Raw genomic sequence first — 18,628 nt, 5'->3', positions numbered from 1 at the left:
CTCTATGTGCCACAAACCATTCATTCAACTGAACTGAACATATCATTTCCATTGTGAGGTCCCTATTGAACTAAGTACTAAGAAGATACTTTCTTTACGTGTCACAAATAATAAAACCAAAGAATTTGCTTTTCACTGTGATAACCTGGCCTAGGAACAAGATTAGGAACTGGGAAAAACATCTCCACTCTGGATCATATCCAAACTAATGAACTGGAGAGGACTGAGGGACAACCCTCTATCCTTTCTAGCTCCAGTATAATCCAACCTATGCACATCTGATCTTCAGGGTCTTTGTAAAAGCTGCACACTATCCTTTTCTAAAGGACCCCTGCCCCTCTTACCTCTTGTGCTTTAACTAGGTGCTTGTATCTTCCAATGCCATGCGTGGGCTGTGACCTGTAGTGCCGACTGATGCTCAGCAGAATGCCAGCTAAAAGAGAGAAAATAAGACAAACCTGTTTCAAAGCTCCTCCAGGGACAGATAGATCATACATGAGGAGACAAATTCTCCATCGTGAAATGGAATATTTGGGGAGAGTGAGCCTCTTGCTGGTTTAAAGAACCAGAGCTATTTCTTGATCCTGAGCTGACACTCGGTTTACCCCATTTTTCTCTCCGTTTGGCCCCTGGACTATATCTAATCCCCACCACCCATCTTTCTTTGAGAAATTCTCTCCTGCTAGAGCCACTGCTGGTAGGGGGACAAAATACATTCTCACAGGGCTCTCATTTTCTCCGTTCCTCAACAGGCAATAATCCTTTTGAAGTTTTCCAATGAAGATTGTTCAGAGAAAGAGACAGGTGGCAAATACAACCAGGAAAAAGGACAATCACAGATTTCCACAGTTTTTTAAACTACCTAATTTGCTTTATTTGTGTTGATATGTAATAATCTCCAACAGACTTTGTTAAGTGAATAACAATAAAAACTAAAAACCTAAGGTACAGAACAGTGTGTATGTAAAAAATAGGATCTGTATACACATATTCACTGTGGTAGACCCAGAGATATGCCACCCAGATTCCCTTCAAAGAAGGACTTGCTGATATATACATATTCTCCTTTAATCCTCATTATTTTTATCTTCATTTACAAATAAAGAAACTGCAGCTCAAAAAAATAGGAATTGGCCAAGGTCAACCAGCAAGTAAAAGGCAGAACTGCAATTTAAACCCAGGTCTATGTGACTGAACAGCCTGTTCTCAGATGTGTTATAACATCTGAATTTCTGGAATACAAAATCTAGCTAGGGACTTCCCTGGTGGTCCAGTGGTTAAGAAACCACCTTCCAATGCAGGGGATGTGGCTTTGATCCCTGGTTGGGGAACTAAGATCCCAGGTGTCGCGGGGCAACTAAGCCCACGCGCAACAACTACTGAGCCCGTGCACTCTGAAGCCCACGAGCCACAACTGGGGAGCCTGCGTGCCGCAACTAGAGAGCCCACACACCACAACTAGAGAGAAGCCCACGCACCGCAACAAAAGATCTCACATGCCACAGTGAAGATCCCGTGTGCCGCAACTAAGATCCGATGCAGCCAAATTAAAAAAAAAAAATCTAGCTAGACTTGATCTTTTCCATATCTGATATCAGCTCCTTATCTCTACCCTTCACTGGAACCAGCCCTACACAGCTATGTTATGTCTGTCTGTCTCTCTTGCTTGTTCCCTACCTTCTGGAAAAGTACTAGTCCTAGGTTCTGCTCCCTTCCCTCCCAGCTCCTGTGGTCCTGCATCTCCCCAGGGCCACCACTTTGTGGGGGGCTAAACACAAAATGGTGTGGAAAAGTCTAATGACATCAAGTGAAATGTTTCTTAAGCTTCTCTTTTCTAAAATGTGCTTCCAAGCAGGTCTGCTCTGTGCCAGGCCAATCAAGAATCGTGGCTTCAGAGACTTTCCCTATGTTTACAATCCACAGTATTTCATCAAGACAACCCTGGTATATCATGGATCCCTTCCATGATGTGCATTAGTCCGCATTTACTATTATATGCCAACAACTGAATAGATACTGGGACAGTTACAAAGATGACTAAAATATACAACTTTCCCTAGAGACACTCAATGTGTACTGGGGAAGGATGATGGGAAAGCAGATAATTACCTTATAGTGTACAAAATACTTTAATGGAGATGAGAGCAAGGAACTTAGAGGAAAGAACCACTAACTCCACCTTAGGGGTAAGCGGGGCGAAGTGGAAGACAGTACAGAGGAATAGGTTCATGGAGGTAACAGCTGAATTCTTTTTTTTTTTTAAGTCAGTTTTCTCATCTTTATTATTTATTTGGCTGCATCAGGTCTTAGTTGCGACACGCAGGATTTTCGCCGCAGCATGCGGGATCTTTCGTTGCAGCGCATGGGCTTCTCTCTAGTTGTGGCGCACAGGCTTAGTTGCCCCGAGGCATGTGGGATCTTAGTTCCCTGACCAGGGATCGAACCCGCGTCCCCTGCATTGGAAGGCGGATTCTTAACCACTGGACCACCAGGGAAGTCCCAACAGCTGCATTCTTGAAAGAGGAGTAAGAGTTTAACACGCATGGAAGAAGGAGGTATTTTTGGCAGAGGCTTCCAAAGAGCACTGAACATAACTGAGGTATCTTCTTGGCCACAGTCCCAGCTGACTCTTTGAGCCTTTAGGTTCCAGACTCTGCAGCCTGGGGCCCCGCCCAAACAGCTGATATCCAAATCCCCTTGATTGGGTACACAACCATCCTCAGATCAGAGCCTTGAAAATTAATCCATCCCAAAAGATTTTATTATGACTTTAAAACATGACCTCCTAAAAAGCACTGAACTCTCCAAAGCATGTTTACTCATTCAACAAATATTTATTACTACCCACTGGGGTAGCAAGAAACAATTATACCCTCACAACCATGTGAATGGCACACACTAGAGTTGTGCAATGTACAAACAACCCAATATCCATGGCAGGCCCGGGTTGGTACCAACCACTGCCCTAGATGCTGGAGCTGTAACAATGGGCAAAGACAAAGTCCCTGCAATACAGAATCTATGATCTAGTGGCGAGACAGTAATATCAATGCAGGTGATAAGGGCTACCTACAATAAGGGCTATATACATGAGAGAGGCACTAAGGCTGGACTTGTGGTGTCAGGAAAGGATTCTTAGAGCAGGTGGCTTTTAAGTAAAACCTGACAGATGACTAGGAGTTAGAGAGAACACAGTATGGGGAGGGGAAGACCCAGAGAGAGAATTTCAAGGCAGAGTATTAGCAGCAGCAGGGTGGCAAGAGATGAGCTTACAGAAACAGGCAAAAAATTTAGGAAGGGCTTAATTATTCAGTACTGATGATGTGCCAGACACTGTGCAATGAGGTGAAGATATAACAGGGGACAAGGCCAACAAAACTCAGCTTATGGAGCTTATAGTCTAGTAGGAGGAGGGAATCATTAATGGAGGAGGGAATAGTCACAAAATAAATATGAGGGCTTCCCTGGTGGCGCAGTGGTTGAGAGTCCGCCTGCCGATGCAGGGGACATGGGTTCGTGCCCCGGTCCAGGAAGATCCCACGTGCCGCAGAGCAGCTAGGCCCGTGAGCCATGGCCGCTAAGCCTGCGCATCCGGAGCCTCTGCTCTGCAACGGGAGAGGCCACAACAGTGAGAGGCCTGTGTACCGCAAAATAAATAAATAAATAAATATGAAATTACATATTGTGATGAATGATAAAAAGCGCTATGGCAATACAATCAGTGGATCTATTTTAGATTGGAATATCAGGAAAGGCCTCTAAAAAAAAATGACATGTGAACTGAAACCAGATTTCAGAGGAAAATAGTAATAGTGGTTATCCCCAGGGAGAAGTGGCTAGATGGCAGGAGAGAGAGACTTACTGTTGACTTTATACTCATGTATCTTTTAAAACTTGTTCCATGTACATGCATTATCTACTCAAATAAATAAATAAAATAAATTGAGACCTGAAAGGCAGATAGGAGTTTATTAGGTAAAAAGATAGAGAATGACTATTCCAGGCAGAGGGAATAGCGTGTGCAAGGGCCCCAGAGGGGGATGCAGATTGGCACATTCAAGGAACAAAAAGACTGTCCATGTGGCTGAAGCAAAGTGAGAGGGGCTGAGTGCACCAGAGATTAGGGCAGTGGATTGGAACCCACCACTCTGAGCCATGTTAAGGGTTTGGATTTCATGCTGAACAGCAGAGAAATTATATGTCTAATGTGTTTCTAAAAGATCACTTTGGTTGTTGTGGGTGGAAGGTGGTTGGAAGGGGAGTGTGGATGGAAGTTCAAGCAAAGATTCAAGTAGTATCCTTGGCTGACTTGTTGTTGTTAGTCTTCCTGTATCCACACCCCCCCTCTCTATTCCATCCTTTAAAGCTGACAAATTATCCTTCTAAAACACAAACCTAATCATGTTATTCTCTTTCATTAATTCAACAATTTATTCACTGCACACACACAATTTTTAAAAAGGACTTACTCTGTGCCAGGCACTGTATCAGGCACTACAGTAACACCAATAAATGAGACAAGGAAGGTCCTTGCTATATTTCAAAATGTTTGATGATTTTCTACTGCCTGAAGTTCATACTCCTTAGGCAAGCATTTAAGAGTCTCAATTTTATAATCTAGTTCCAACCACTTCACGTCCTCACCCTCCATCCTCCAGGCTTTTAAAACCTTGCTTCTCAGCCACAGAGCTACACTTGCCATTCTGTATAAACCACGCAGTTCTCGTGCCTCTGTGTGGTGCTGGGCTGTCCCCCATGCTGGGACTGCACCTCTCTGACTGGTGATATCCTTCACAGCCTCCATGGCCAGCTTAAATGTCGTCTCTGTGCTGCCCTAAACATACAAACATCATCAAGAGTTTACAGTTGCAGCTCTCCCATGCCTCCATTATATAGTAAAATATTTTGTGTAAATTAAAAAACAACAACAACCCAGGCACTCGTCACCATCTTTAAGTACCAGAAATTCAATCACCCACCAGTGGTTTCAAGTAGCAGAACCAAAAGTGATCTTTGAGATGATGACACATCTTAGGTGAAAATGCCACAAATGCTTGCCTCAGCCTCTAATCTACTGGAATTCCTTGGCAAGGAGGCATTTTCAAATTTAGTTTGGGGCAATTTCTATAATTAGAGCAGTTGGTTAATTAAGAAGCTGGTTCAAACTACTGTTAAATTAACCCTTTTCTCTCTTAAATGAAAGGTTTTTGGTCAAATTACCAGTGGTTAAACTGCTTAATTAGTTGTTTTAATTATAAAATTTACAAGTTTGAAAGCCTCTGATTTCCATTAAGTTCAACTGAATTTTTTCCCCTGCTTGTGTCATTAAGCTGGTTTCCTGCTGTCATATTAACATTGCAGCCTCCTGAGAGAAAAGGCAACTCTTTTCGTTGAAGAAGATACAAAACCCCATGATTTCAAAAGGAGGCTTTGAAAATCTTTCAGTTAGTACAATTATAGAATGTAATCATGTATTGACTTCTCCCACAACATGTCCCTTCCCTTTATATATGCCAGAGCCAACTGTCCTTCAATGTCCTTGTTTACTAAACTGGGAACTAAACCCATCAATCCAGGATGGGGATAAACAACTTCATTTTAATTATTTCTCCTTCAAAATTAGAACAAGCATTTTGGCAGGGCTATGCAAGAGGGAAAGAGGAAAAAGCTGGGGTAACCCCAGCCAAGAGTCTAATTACAGGATATTTTCTCCATCCAATACACATCCCTGAAGGGCAGATACACCCCAGCACGTGGCAAATGGTATGTGCTCAGTAAGTGTTGGGGTGTTTTTGTTTGCTTGTTTTGTTTTGAAATTATAGAGATATTTTACCAAGACAATCTGCAATGATTTGGCTCTGGTGGCTACCCACTTTTTTCAAAATCTCTTTTCAAACTTCTTTCAGTTTAGAATTTCTAATTACATTGAACTATTTGGACTTGAATGTACCATGTTTTTTTTTTAAATAAATTTATTTAATTTATTTATTTTTGGCTGTGTTGGGTTTGCGTTGCTGCGTGTGGGCTTTCTCTAATTGCGGCGAGCGGGGGCTACTCTTCGTTTTGTGATGCGCGGGCTTCATTGCGGTGGCTTCTCTTGTTGCGGAGCATGAGCTCTAGGCACGCGGGCTTCAACAGTTGTAGCATGCAGGCTCAGTAGTTGTGGCTCGCGGGCTCTAGAGCGCAGGCTCAGTAGTTGTGGCGCACGGGCGTAGGTGCTCTGTGGCATGTGGGATCTTCCCAGACCAGGGCTCGAACCGCGTCCCCTGCATTGGCAGGCGGATTCTTACCACTGAGCCACCAGGGAAGTCCCGAATGTACCATGTTTTGATGACTCCACCTTTTTGCTCATGCTATAATAAGAAGAGTCTGAGTTCCCTTCATTTAACCTCTTTAGACCTCTTTATATATTTACTTCTACCTCTCCATGTACGTTTAAAGCAGTAAGAAAAAGATGGTTACTACAATGAGGCCCATCCCTCAGAGAGAGCAGCTGGGATGGTACCCAGGGCCCACAGAGAGTATGATGTGTAAAGGTAGGAACTGGACACTGCTTCCTACTCTTCTTTTCCGAACACCATTATAATTCAATTTTGAAATTTCTAACTTTAAAGAAATCTCAAAGACACATGAAAAACGCCAACAAAGCTGTGTCCTTTCAAAGAGAATAACTTTGGCATGCTGATATTGGTGAGTTCCCCTGGGCCTTGGAGCCTTCTAGGCACTGAGATTCCACAATTGAAATGGGCAAAGGAAAGGATAAATGGCCAGTAAATGTATGAAAATATGTTCAACCAACTAGTAATCAAAGACATGCAAATTACAAATACAAGGGATGGCATTTTTTAACTTATTAATATTAACAAATATTAAAAAAATAACAATGTTGATGAGTGTATAAAAAGGGATTCTTAAATACCAAAAAAACTATAAAATGGTACAATCTTTCCGAAGAGCAATTTGGCGATACACATCAATAGCTTTAAAAATGTGCATTTTGGGACTTCCCTGGTGGCACAGTGGTTAAGAATCCGCCTGCCAATGCAGGGGACATGGGCTTGATCCCTGGTCCGGGAAGATCCCACATGCTGTGGAGCAACTAAGCCCGCACGCTGCAACTACTGAGCCCACGTGCCACAACTACTGAGCCTGTGTGCTGCAACTACTGAAGCTTGCATACCTAGAGCCCGTGCTCGGCAACAAGAGAAGCCACCACAATCAGAAGCTCACGCACCACAACAAAGAGTAGCCCCCGCTCGCCACAACTAGAGAAAGCCTACGTGCAGCAACAAAGACCCAGTGCAGCCAAAAAAAAAAATTAAAATGTGCATTTCCTTTGACCCAACAATTAGACTTTGAGAAATATATCCTATGTAAATAATCACAGAAGGGCAGAAATACTAATGTACAAGGATGTTTATCGTAGTGTTGTTTACATTGCAAGATTTTGGAGACAACTTAAATTTCTCCAAATAGGAAGCTGTTTGAGTAAATTGTTACTGTCCCTACCTCTCTTTTCAAAAGGATCTTTTATTCAATTGGACTTTTTTCAACAGCATTTAACATGCCCCATTTAATCCAGTTTCAAAAGCAAAATAAAACAAAAAACTACCTCGGAATCAGATACTAAAATATACCTCAAAACTACAGTAACCAGTAGTATTAAAACAGCTTGGTACTGGTATCAAATATACAGACAGATCTATAAAACAATACTAAATTACAATACAGTAGTTCTAGATCCATATGGAAACTTAGTATATGATAAGGTGACATTCTCAAATCTATGGGGAAAAGATGGATGTTTCAATAAATGTTAAAACAACTGGCTATGGGAGTTCCCTGGTGGTGCAGTGGTTAAGAATTCGCCTGCTAATCCAGGGGACATGGGTTCGAGCCCTGGTTGGGGAAGATCCCACATGCCGCAGAGCACCTAAGCCCGTGCGCCACAACTACTGAACCTGCGCTCTACAGCCCGCAAGCCACAACTACTGAGCCCACATGCCACAACTACTGAAGCCCGCGTGCCTAGTGCCCGTGCTCCGCAACAAAGAGAAGCCACGGCAATGAGAAGCCCACGCACCGCAACAAAGAGTAGCCCCCACATGCCTCAACTAGAGAAAGCCCACGCACAGCAACAAAGACCCAACGCAGCCAAAAATAAATTAATTAATTAAATAAATTTTTAAAAAGAACTTTCATTTAAAAAAGGAACTATATAAAAAGTTCTTACAAATCAAAAATGAAAAAGCAAACAATTCAAAAGAAAAATGGGCAAAAAATATGTGCAGGCAGTTCACAAGAAATACAAATGGCCAAAAAAATATGAAAAGATGACAAACTTTCTCAAGAAATGCAAATTAAAATGAGACATAATTTTCACCAGCAAAAAAGTAAGATGTTTTGTAAAACCCAGTTTGGGCCAGAAAATAGAAATGTAAATTAATACAACTTCTCTGAAGGGCAATCTGACAATACTTACCAAAATTTTCAACTGACAACCCATTGACTCAGCAATTTCAATTCCAGGAATTTAACTTACAAATGTACAGAACAAGTTTATAAAGATGTATAGAAACAGTTGTTGCAGCATTTTTTGAAATAACAAAAACTGAAAACAAGCTAAATGTCCAGCATTATAACATATATGTTAATATACGCATAAAACTTTCCTGAAAAATATACAAGAAACTGCTATCGATGCATACCACTGAGGAGTGAGACTAGGTGGGTAATAGAAAAAAATTCAATCTTTCATCATACATCCTTTTGTCAATTTATATTTATTTTTACCATTTGCATGCTTTTATAATTTTTAACAGTTGATAATTTTAATATATTTTTAAAACCTTCCTCGGAATACATACCAGTTCAAAATGAACTTTTTCTCTGGTTATGGGATAAGGGATGATACCAAGAGTAGGGAATAAATGGGTCTTGAACATAATCCTTATTTTTAATATACAAGAAAAAAAATGAAAGTCTAACAAAATGTTAATAATTGCCAAATCTGGGTTTATTTGACATATCACCCTTTTCACTTTTTTATAACTTTTTATATCTTTCAAAATTAAAAGTATAATTAAGAGAAAAATAACCATCAAAAAAAGTCTTTCCTTAATCCCACATCCCTCTCCAGCTCCTGCCAATTCTCTCTCCTCCCATTCAAAGACAAACTTCTTAAACGTACTGTCTGTAATAGCTTTCTCTAACTCCTGAACTCCCATTCACCTGTCAATGCAGTTGATTTCCACAACAGACCTCACCACACCTACACAGATACTACTCTCCCTAAGGTCACCTCTATGCTGTCGAAACCAAGGAACATCGTTAGTTCATGTCTTTTGCGATCCCCTCTCAGCAGCACACAGCTGAAACTGTAACGTGATTAACCACTCTTTCCTTCCTGAAACACTCTCCTTTTGGCTGCCATGAAACTATACTAACCTGGTCTTCTCCTACCACGTTGGCCTCCCTTTTCAAGCTCATTAGCCATATCTTGCACCCTCTACCCAATTTTTTAATGTTGGAGTTCCTCAGGGCCTGATCCTTGGGCCTCTTCTCTACTTATTCTCCTCAGGTAGTCTCATTCATTCCCAAGACTTCAATTAAAATCAACAATATGATGACTTCCAAATTCACATTTTCATCCCAGACCTACATTTTGAGCTCAAGATCGGTGTCTCCAATGGACTACTTAGTATATCTTCCTCACAAGCACTCCAACTCAACATGTTCAAAACCAGACTCAGATTCTTACCCTAAAAGTTGTTCCATTTAAGGCAGTATATTCAAAATAATTATGTAGATATTTATTTATTTATTATAGTAGAAACATGTTCACCATAGGTTAAGTAGAAAAAAAAGATTATGAAGCATTATATATAATTTGTTCCCATTACTGCAAGACAAAAAAATACACACACACACACACGCACACACACACACAGAAAGAGAGAAATAAATGCCTAGAAAAAGACCTGGTAGGATATACTCCAGAATGTTAAGCAATAATCTCTGGATGGTAGGATTACAAGTGATTTTTATTTTCTTCAGCTTCTTCGTGTGTGTATTGTGTGTGTGTGTGTGTGTGTTTATTTTCCATATTCTCTAAAATGGCTGCTTTTCACTTTTATGATCAGATTTTCTTAGGTTTTTTTTTCCTCTCCTGATAGGATGCAATATGAAGTTCAGAGCATCAGTTATTAAGTTTTCTTGCTAAAATTGTGTAACTTGAATCTAGAAAAGCTTTTAGATGTAACTTCTAGTTTGTAGGAAAGGAACAGAAGAACATATTATAAAATACCGCACAGAAATAATCAAATTAAAAAGGGAGGAAATTTTATAAGTCAAATGGTCTAGCCTAATCAAAAAGCAACTGATTGTGAAATAGTGAAAGATCTGTTCTGCATTAAAGGTGACATCATAGCAAAATGCAAAGCATGAACCATCATTGGCTCTTGGTTATAAACAACCCCATAAAAGACTTTTGGGGGACAACTGGGGAAATGGATAGAGTATTAGATGACATTGGGGCATTATTATTAATTTTCTTCAGGGAGATAAAGCTATTGTGGTTCTTTAATAGAATGTAGAGAATATCCTTGTTTCTAGAAATGCATGCTTAAGTATTCAGGGGTGAAGTATCATAACATCTGATCAAGAAAGCTAACGTGGGGGCTTCCCTGGTGGCACAGTGGTTGGGAGTCCGCCTGCCGATGCAGGGGACACGGGTTCGTGCCCTGGTACGGGAGGATCCCACATGCCGCGGAGCGGCTGGGCCCGTGAGCCATGGCCGCTGAGCCTGCGCGTCCGGAGCCTTTTCTCCGCAATGGGAGAGGCCACGACAGTGAGAGGCCTGCGTACCGCAAAAAAAAAAAAAAAAAGAAAGAAAGCTAACGTGGGTGCGTGCGCCCTCGGGCCACTGCGCCCGGGCCCTAACTCGCTCCCCGTCCTCCCTGCTCCCCAGGCCAGTCGGCCGCACCCATGGCGCCCAGCCGTAATGATATGATCCTGAAGCCCCACTTCCACAAGAACTGGCAGCGGCGCGTGGCCACGTGGTTCAACCAGCCGGCGAGCAAGATCCGCAGGAAGACCTCAGCCCCCAAGAAAGGAGACAGCTCTGCTGCAAAGCTCAAATGGGCCACCCAGCTGACCGGACCAGTCATGCCCATACGGAACATCTACAAGAAGGAGAAGGCCAGAGTCATCACAGAGGAGGAGAAGAACTTCAAAGTCTTCGCCAGTCTCTGCATAGCCCGCACCGATGCCCGGCACTTTGGCATCTGGGCAAAAAGGGCCAAGGAAGCTGCAGAACAGGATGTTGAAAAGAAAAAATAAAGTGCTGTTGGCAACTTGTTATTAAAAAAAAAAAAAAAAGAAAGCTAACATGACAAAATATTAACAACAGTTGAATCTAAGTAATGGGTACAGAAGTGTTCATTATATTATTCTTTTGGGAAAAAATTATTTCTTATAATACTGTAAGGTTCCAAATGGCAAGGATTATATCATCTTAATTTTGTACCCCCAGCACCTAAAACACAGCCTGGTCCTATAAATGTTTGTTGAGAGAATGAATAAATAAAAAGAAGCACATATTTTGAGAAGCTGGGCTTTAGGCCTGGTAGAAGTGGTGATTCTCTACACATTGCCACCATCTTCTGAAATAATTAATGGATGTAAAACTTCTTATGCACTGCATGGCACATACTAGGCACTCAGTAAATGTTCCTTGCTCCCATTCCTTTATTTCTGATACTTATTATTTTTTTTTTTTTGGCCACACCACGCGGCTTGCAGGATCTTAGTTCTCTGACCAGGGATCAAACCCGTGCCCCCTACAGTGGAAGTGCGGAGTCCTAACCACTGGACCACCAGGGAATTCCCTGTTTCTGATACTCTTCAGTCAAAAAACAGATGTCATTACTATCCAATGGCTGCTTTGAAATGTGTCACATAATAGACAAAGCAAAATTGGCAAATAATAGGGTTGAAACAGATTGAAATTCATTGAGTTGACCAGACTGAATGAACATTCATTTTGGATAAAATACTGGAAGAAAAGCCTTAGCCTGGTAGATAATGGACATGAAAGACAGGTCTGAAATAGTAGCAATAATAATAATAACTTCTTTTTTTTAATATTTATTTGGCTGTGTTGGGTCTTAGTTGTGGCATGTGGGATCACTTTTTAGTTGTGGCATGTGGGATCTAGTTCCCTGACCAGGGATCGAACGTGGGCCCGCTGCATTGGTAGTGTGGAGTCTTAGCCGCTGGACCATCAGGGAAGTCCCAATACTAACTTTTTTTGAGCACTTTATATGTTTTATCTCACTGAATCTTCAAATAATTCACTGTAGTTTGTACTATAATTCTCATTTTTTAAAGTGAGGAAACCAAGCTATGGAGAGGTACTTAAAAGTCACAGAATAGTATGTGGTAGAGTTGGAATCCAAACTTACTACAGAACTCTTGCTCTTAAACCACTACTTTATGTTCTTGCCCTTTGTCCTGTTCCACGTGAGGGGTAGGATTTGGTCCCAGGCACTCTTCTCAAAGATATGTTAGGCATCTTTTTAGACAAAATTATTAGAGTGTTAGAGGGTCACTTAAAGCAGGAAGACTACATCAGGAAATAACTGTTTACCTGCAGAACAGATGGGATTCTCTCCTGAGGTTCTGAACCTAAAAAGAGGAAGAAAGTATGTTGAATACAATTAGATACCCACATCTATTTGCAAAGCTACCAAAACTTGTATGCTCCTCATTAAGGATATATCAATGCTACATATTTCCTTATTTCCTCCTTCTCTTCTTTCCATAAACATTATTAAGTACTTACTATGGGTCAATCTGTTAGGTCCTGAGGATGCAAAAGTAAGTAAAATGTCTCTATCTATGGTCTAGTTGGGAGAGAGATATGTAAACAGATGCGAGCCACAATACAGTGCTGATCCAGAACAAAATCATGTACAAGATTTGGTGGAATACAAAGGAAAGCATGCTCATGAGGGGTGAAACTATTTGAAATGAGGTTTTAAAAATTAAGAACTATTCTCGATTATTGAGCCCCACAGGAAAAGCATTCTCGGCAGAGGTATGAAAGTAGTATATCTGGGGAACAGCAAGCAGGTGGATGTGAGTGGCACTTAAGCAGCAGGGAAGGGGGCAGGGTAAAAGAGGTAATCAGGGGTCAGGTTATGAAAACCTCAAACACTGTGCTAAGGAGTTTTGTCTGTACTTTGTGTGGGCAGTGGGAAGCTCCTGGCAGTTTAATCACAAAAGTGATTTGATCAAGTTTAAGTTTTAGAAAGTTAACCCTGGCAATAGGTGAGCAAAGAATAGGAAGACATGAAACTGAGGGAAGAGGACCAGTGAAGTCGTTCTTGCAATAGCCTTGCATTATTCGAACATATTTCAAAAGCAAGGCTGACAGGATTTATTTAAGAATTAGATGTAGAGTGAGAGAAACAACAGTGTCAAGGATGATTCCAAGGATTTTGTCCTGAGCAACTAGATGAATGGAGTTGTCATTTACTGAGAATGGGGAAGGAGTAAGTTTGCAGGGGAGTTAATGCTTGAGATGCTTAGTAAACATGTAAGTGGAGATGATGAAAGAAGAATGCTGTGTGAACCACCTAGTGGAATGCAAATATTAACTATATTTTTACTGTTATTAATATCCTTACCTCAAGAGGGAAAAGGCTTGCTTAAAAATGGTGTCATTCCTCAGACACAGCGCCTACAGCAAAATAGCCATGTTAGAACAATTGTAAGTATTCACAGATCTCCAAGTACCTCTTCACAAAGAGGCTAGAAACCCACAGTACACAAAACAAAATGGAACCAAAGTCTCTTGTCTAGCAAAGAAACTGCCCTACAGTTAATACCAAACGTGCAGGCAAACCAAGGCCATCTTCTTTCCTATTCTACCCACTAGAGAACATGCTCGAAAAACAGAAGCCCAACCCCCCCATACTACTTGGATTGCTTTTTTTTCCACCCTATTTCCCCTTTCTAATTTGATTTATATTTTCTTTTTTTTTAATACTTATTTATTTATTTTCTTGGCTGCGTCAAGTCTTAGTTACAGCATGTGGGATCTTTCGTTGCAGCATGCGGACTTCTCTCTAGTTGTGGCATGCAGGTTTTCTCTCTCTAGTTGTGGCACACAGGCTCCAGGGTGCATGGGCTCTGTAGTTTGTGGCACATGAGCTCAGTAGTTGTGGCGCATGGGCTTAGTTGCCCCACAGCACGTGGGATCTTAGTTCCCCGATAAGGGATCGAACCTGCGTCCCCTACATTGGAAGGTGGATTCTTTACCACTGGACAACAGGGAAGTCCCTAATTTATATTTTCTAATATCAGTCAACAACTATTATGTATGTGTCAAGCACAGTCGCCATGCAAGGGACTTTCTGAACTCTTCCCTAATTCTCAAAACACTGCAAGGCAATTTTACAGGTGGGGCAACTGAGGCCCATAGAATTTATATTCCAAGAAATTATAGCTAATAAGTGGCTAAGAGGACTGTTTTACTCCAAAGACTATGCCTCTATTACACCACACTCTCTTAATAATAATAATGATAATAATAATATAGCAACATGAACAAAACAATAATAATGAGAGAAGGCAGTTGCAGTGGCAGCTTCCCCCACTGTTCACAATCTTACCCCCAACAACCCAGTTATTTTAATCTCACTCTGCCCTGCTGGCACCCACTCAAAAGGTCACTGCTATAGGTTTACTAAGAGAGTGCTTAACATAGAGGAGTTCTTTTTATAAAGTAACTAGATAATAAATAATAAATGCCCTTAAGGTCCCATAACACAAAGAGAAAATCCTGTCCACTATGAGGAACAATTTCAGTTCCTTCAACATTTATGTCTTAAAAGCCTATTATGTGTAAAAGCCTTCAGAAACAAAGGAAAGTCTGAAAAACTGTCATAGACAAGAGGAGCCTAAGCAGACATGATGACTAAATGTAATATAATATACTGGATGGGATCCTACCTAGACCAGAAAAAGGACACTGGATTTTAAAAAATAAAAGAAATATGAATAAAGTATGGACTTAATAATAATATGTCAATATCAGTTCATTAATTATGAAAAATGTACCATACTAATGTAAGATAATAACAGGGAAAACTGGATATGAAGTATATGGGAATTCTTTGTACTATCTTTGCAACTTTTCTGTAATTCTAAAACTGTTCTAAATTTTATTTTTTTAAAGCCTATTATGGGGACTTCCCTGGTGGTCCAGTGGGTAGGACTCTGCACTCCCAGTGCAAGGGGCCTGGGTTCGATCCCTGGCTCGGGAACTAGATCCTGCACGCATGCCGCATCTAAGAGTTCACATGGTGCAACTAAGAGTCCACATAACACAACTAGGAAGGCTGCATGCCACAACTAAGAGCCCGCATGCTGCAACTAAGACCCGGCGCAGCCAAAATAAGTAAATAAATAAATAAATATTTTTTTAAATTAAGAAAAAAAAGCCTGGACTTCCCTGGTGGCGCAGTGGTTAAGAATCCGCCTGCCAATGCACAGGACATGGGTTCGATCCCAGGTCCAGGAAGATCCCACATGCCACAGAGCAACTAAGCCCGTGCACCACAACTACCGAGCCTGCACTCTACAGTCTGCGAGCTACAACCACTAAGCCCGCACACCACCACTACTGAAGCCCGTGTGCTCTAGAGCCCATGCGCTGCAACTACTGAGCCCATGTGCTTAGAGCCTGTGCTCCACAACAAGAGAAGTCACCACAACGAGAAGCACACGCACTGCAACGAAGAGTAGCCCCCACTCGCCGCAACTAGAGAGAGCCCACGCGCAGCAACGAAAACCCAACAACGCCAAAAATAAATAAAGTTTTAAGAAATAAAAATAAATTTTTTAAAAAGCCTATTATGTGTCAACTACTGTGATGAATATGAAAGGGACTGTAAAAACAAAATATTGGAAACATTATGCTAAATAAAAGAAGCCAGTCACAAAGGGCCAATATTGTATGACTCCATTTATATGAAATAGCCAGAATAGGAAAATCTATAGAGAAAGAAAGACTAGTGGTTGCCTAGGGCTGGGGGGGTCTGGGGAGCTGGGGATGACAACTCAGGGATATGGGTTTTTTTTCTGGGGTGATGAAAATGTTCTAAAATTGATTGTAGTAATGGTTGCACAACTCTATAGATATTAAAAGCCATTGAATTGTATACTTTAAATGGACAAATTGTATGGTATATGACTTATATCTCAATAAAGCTGTTTTAAAAATGTAAGCACAACCCCTGTCTTATAGGAATTTGAATGGCTGAAGATATGAATACACATTTGTATTAAACAGCTAAGAAATACCACAGTATTATATGATTAAGTCAAAATAGGTGGCACAAACAACAAGCACCTCTGGCAGGGAATCCAGGTGTTGATGGCCAGGAGAAGTTCTTAGCTTTTGGGGTGTTACAGATCAGATATTGCTGATAATCTGCCCCAAATCATGAACCTTCTCCCCAGACAAATAAATATAGACACGAATATACAAAAATTTGCATACTTAGCACAGGGAACTATATTCTTATAATAACCTATAATGGAAAAGAATATGAAAAAGAATCTATATATATAATATGTGTATATATACATATATATATAACTGAATCACTTTGCTGTACACCTGAAACACTGTAAATCAACTCTACTTCAATTTTTTTAAATGTAGCAGGTGGGGACTTCCCTGGTGGTCCAGTGGTTAAGACTCCATGCTCCCAATGCAAGGGGCACGGGTTCGATCCCTGGTCAGGGAACTAAGATCCCGCATGCCGCATGGCGTGGCCCAAAAAAAAAAAATTAAAATGTAGTATGTAGAATCAAATAAATTAAGTAAGTAAGGGGGAAAAAGTTTGCATACTACTTCAAGAGATTCACTGAAACTCTTAACATCACCCATAGGCCACTATGCTAAACCAAGAGATCCTCGAGGGCAAGAGTCATATCATCTTCCTGTTGTTTTAGTAAATAAATAAATGATTAGGAAGAAGTGAATGAGTGACAATCATTGCTACCATTTATTACCACCCGCATCTATTTTGCTGAGCACCTACCATGTGTCTAAATCATAATTCCATTACAGGATAAATATTATTATCCCATTTTACAGTTGGGGAAACTGAGATTAAGTAATTTACCCAAAGTCAAACAGCTACTATCAGAACTAGCATAGGATCTTAGGTTTCTCTGACTCCAAAGCCTATAATTTTTCCACTATTCTACACCCTCTCTCCCATAAATGAATGTGTTAGTGTTTAGGAATTTAGGGGGGAAAATGATCAAATTTAGGAAAAGTCTCCCAGAGAATGTGAGGTCATGAAGATTGGGAAGGATATGAATAACAGAAGGAAGGACAAAGTATGCAGACAATCCTAAAAATGACAATTAAATCAGATACTAAAAGACTTTGTAAACATGTGTACAATATGCTTAAACTTTTCTTGGCCAGCATAAAAGACAGAGCAGGCAACTGGGAGCCCCAGGACACAGGAGCTCTGGCTGGCTCTGCCCCCACTGGTCACCATACTAGTGATTGGCTAGTCATTTTCCCCTCTCTGGACTTAGAACAGATGACTCTAACGTCCCTCCAGGTGCAAGATCTATCAACCACGACAAACAGAATAGAAATCAGAGTGAACAGAATGTATTCTTAAATGGGTCACTTCATACAGAAGAGGTATTGGATGGGAAGACAGATCTAGATGAGACTGATTTTTCCTCACTTTAATTGTTCAGATTTCTGAGTCTCCACAATAGCTATGGATTTAATTATCTAAAAGCCAAACCTTTTTAAGGGTTGACAACTGTCTGGAAGACATTCAAACTGTGGTGTGAACTCTCCCTTGCAGCTCTGGGAAATGTGCTTCCTCTCCCCTGCAATGCTCGGCATCATTTATCAGGACAAAAGTAATCTATTTTGGGACTGTATCCACAAATACTCTCTCCCCGCAGTCAGCAAATGAAGAGCAGCTCCAGCTCCGGACCAAATGGAAGAGAAGGCCAGTGACTCTACTGAATGAATGAATGAGGACAGAGCTGTTGCAGTGGGTTGCAAAAATACTTGTCCCATGAGCTCGGGAGTCAGGAACCAGAAAAGGACTACACAGCTACTTAAGAACTGAAGTCACGGGGCAAAATCTATGGTGTGTGAGTAACTTCAGACAACAGAGCCCTGGGGTGGATGGTGACAGAAGTGGGTAAGGGGCCCATGAGGCAAGCAACTGTCTTATGAATATTAACAGAATATATTTGTATATCAACAAATATTATTTAAAATAGCACTGTTACTATCACTTATTGAGTACATCCTTTGTGCTAAGCACTCTGCTCAATCTTTACACCAATCCTCTAATAGAGGCATTGAAATAATTGCCTCTATTTATAGAGGAAAAAACAGAGGCTTAGGTAAATTGCCTAAAGTTATAGGTTTGGTAAGAGGTGCCAAGAATTCAAACCAAATCTGACTCTAAAACCCATGTTTTCCATTCTGCCATACTACCTCTCAAAAGAACAATACCAATTTAATAGCAGCGAAATTCATATAATAATGATAATAATAATAGCC

The 18,628-nt window shown here is 40.8% G+C and overlaps 1 protein-coding gene and 1 pseudogene across 1 annotated transcript in view; one reads left to right on the top strand and one right to left on the bottom strand.

Annotated features, from left to right (window-relative positions):
- MRPL48 (mitochondrial ribosomal protein L48) overlaps window positions 1-18,628 on the bottom strand; it is a 62,583-nt gene that overhangs the window by 25,373 nt on the left and 18,582 nt on the right. Inside the window, exons 3-5 of the mRNA XM_030836124.2 lie at window positions 13,692-13,744; window positions 12,650-12,687; window positions 345-433 (exon numbers count right to left, since the gene is read on the bottom strand). Coding sequence (XP_030691984.2) covers window positions 345-433; window positions 12,650-12,687; window positions 13,692-13,744 — 180 coding nt within the window. The remainder of the gene's footprint in view (window positions 1-344; window positions 434-12,649; window positions 12,688-13,691; window positions 13,745-18,628) is intronic.
- On the top strand, window positions 10,963-11,340 carry LOC115841810 (large ribosomal subunit protein eL13 pseudogene; annotated as a pseudogene).

Source organism: Globicephala melas, chromosome 8, assembly GCF_963455315.2.
Source record: "Globicephala melas chromosome 8, mGloMel1.2, whole genome shotgun sequence".
Taxonomy (NCBI): Eukaryota; Metazoa; Chordata; class Mammalia; order Artiodactyla; family Delphinidae; genus Globicephala; species Globicephala melas.
The sequence above is the reverse complement of the archived record's forward strand: the minus strand, read 5'-3'. Positions and strand labels throughout refer to the sequence as shown.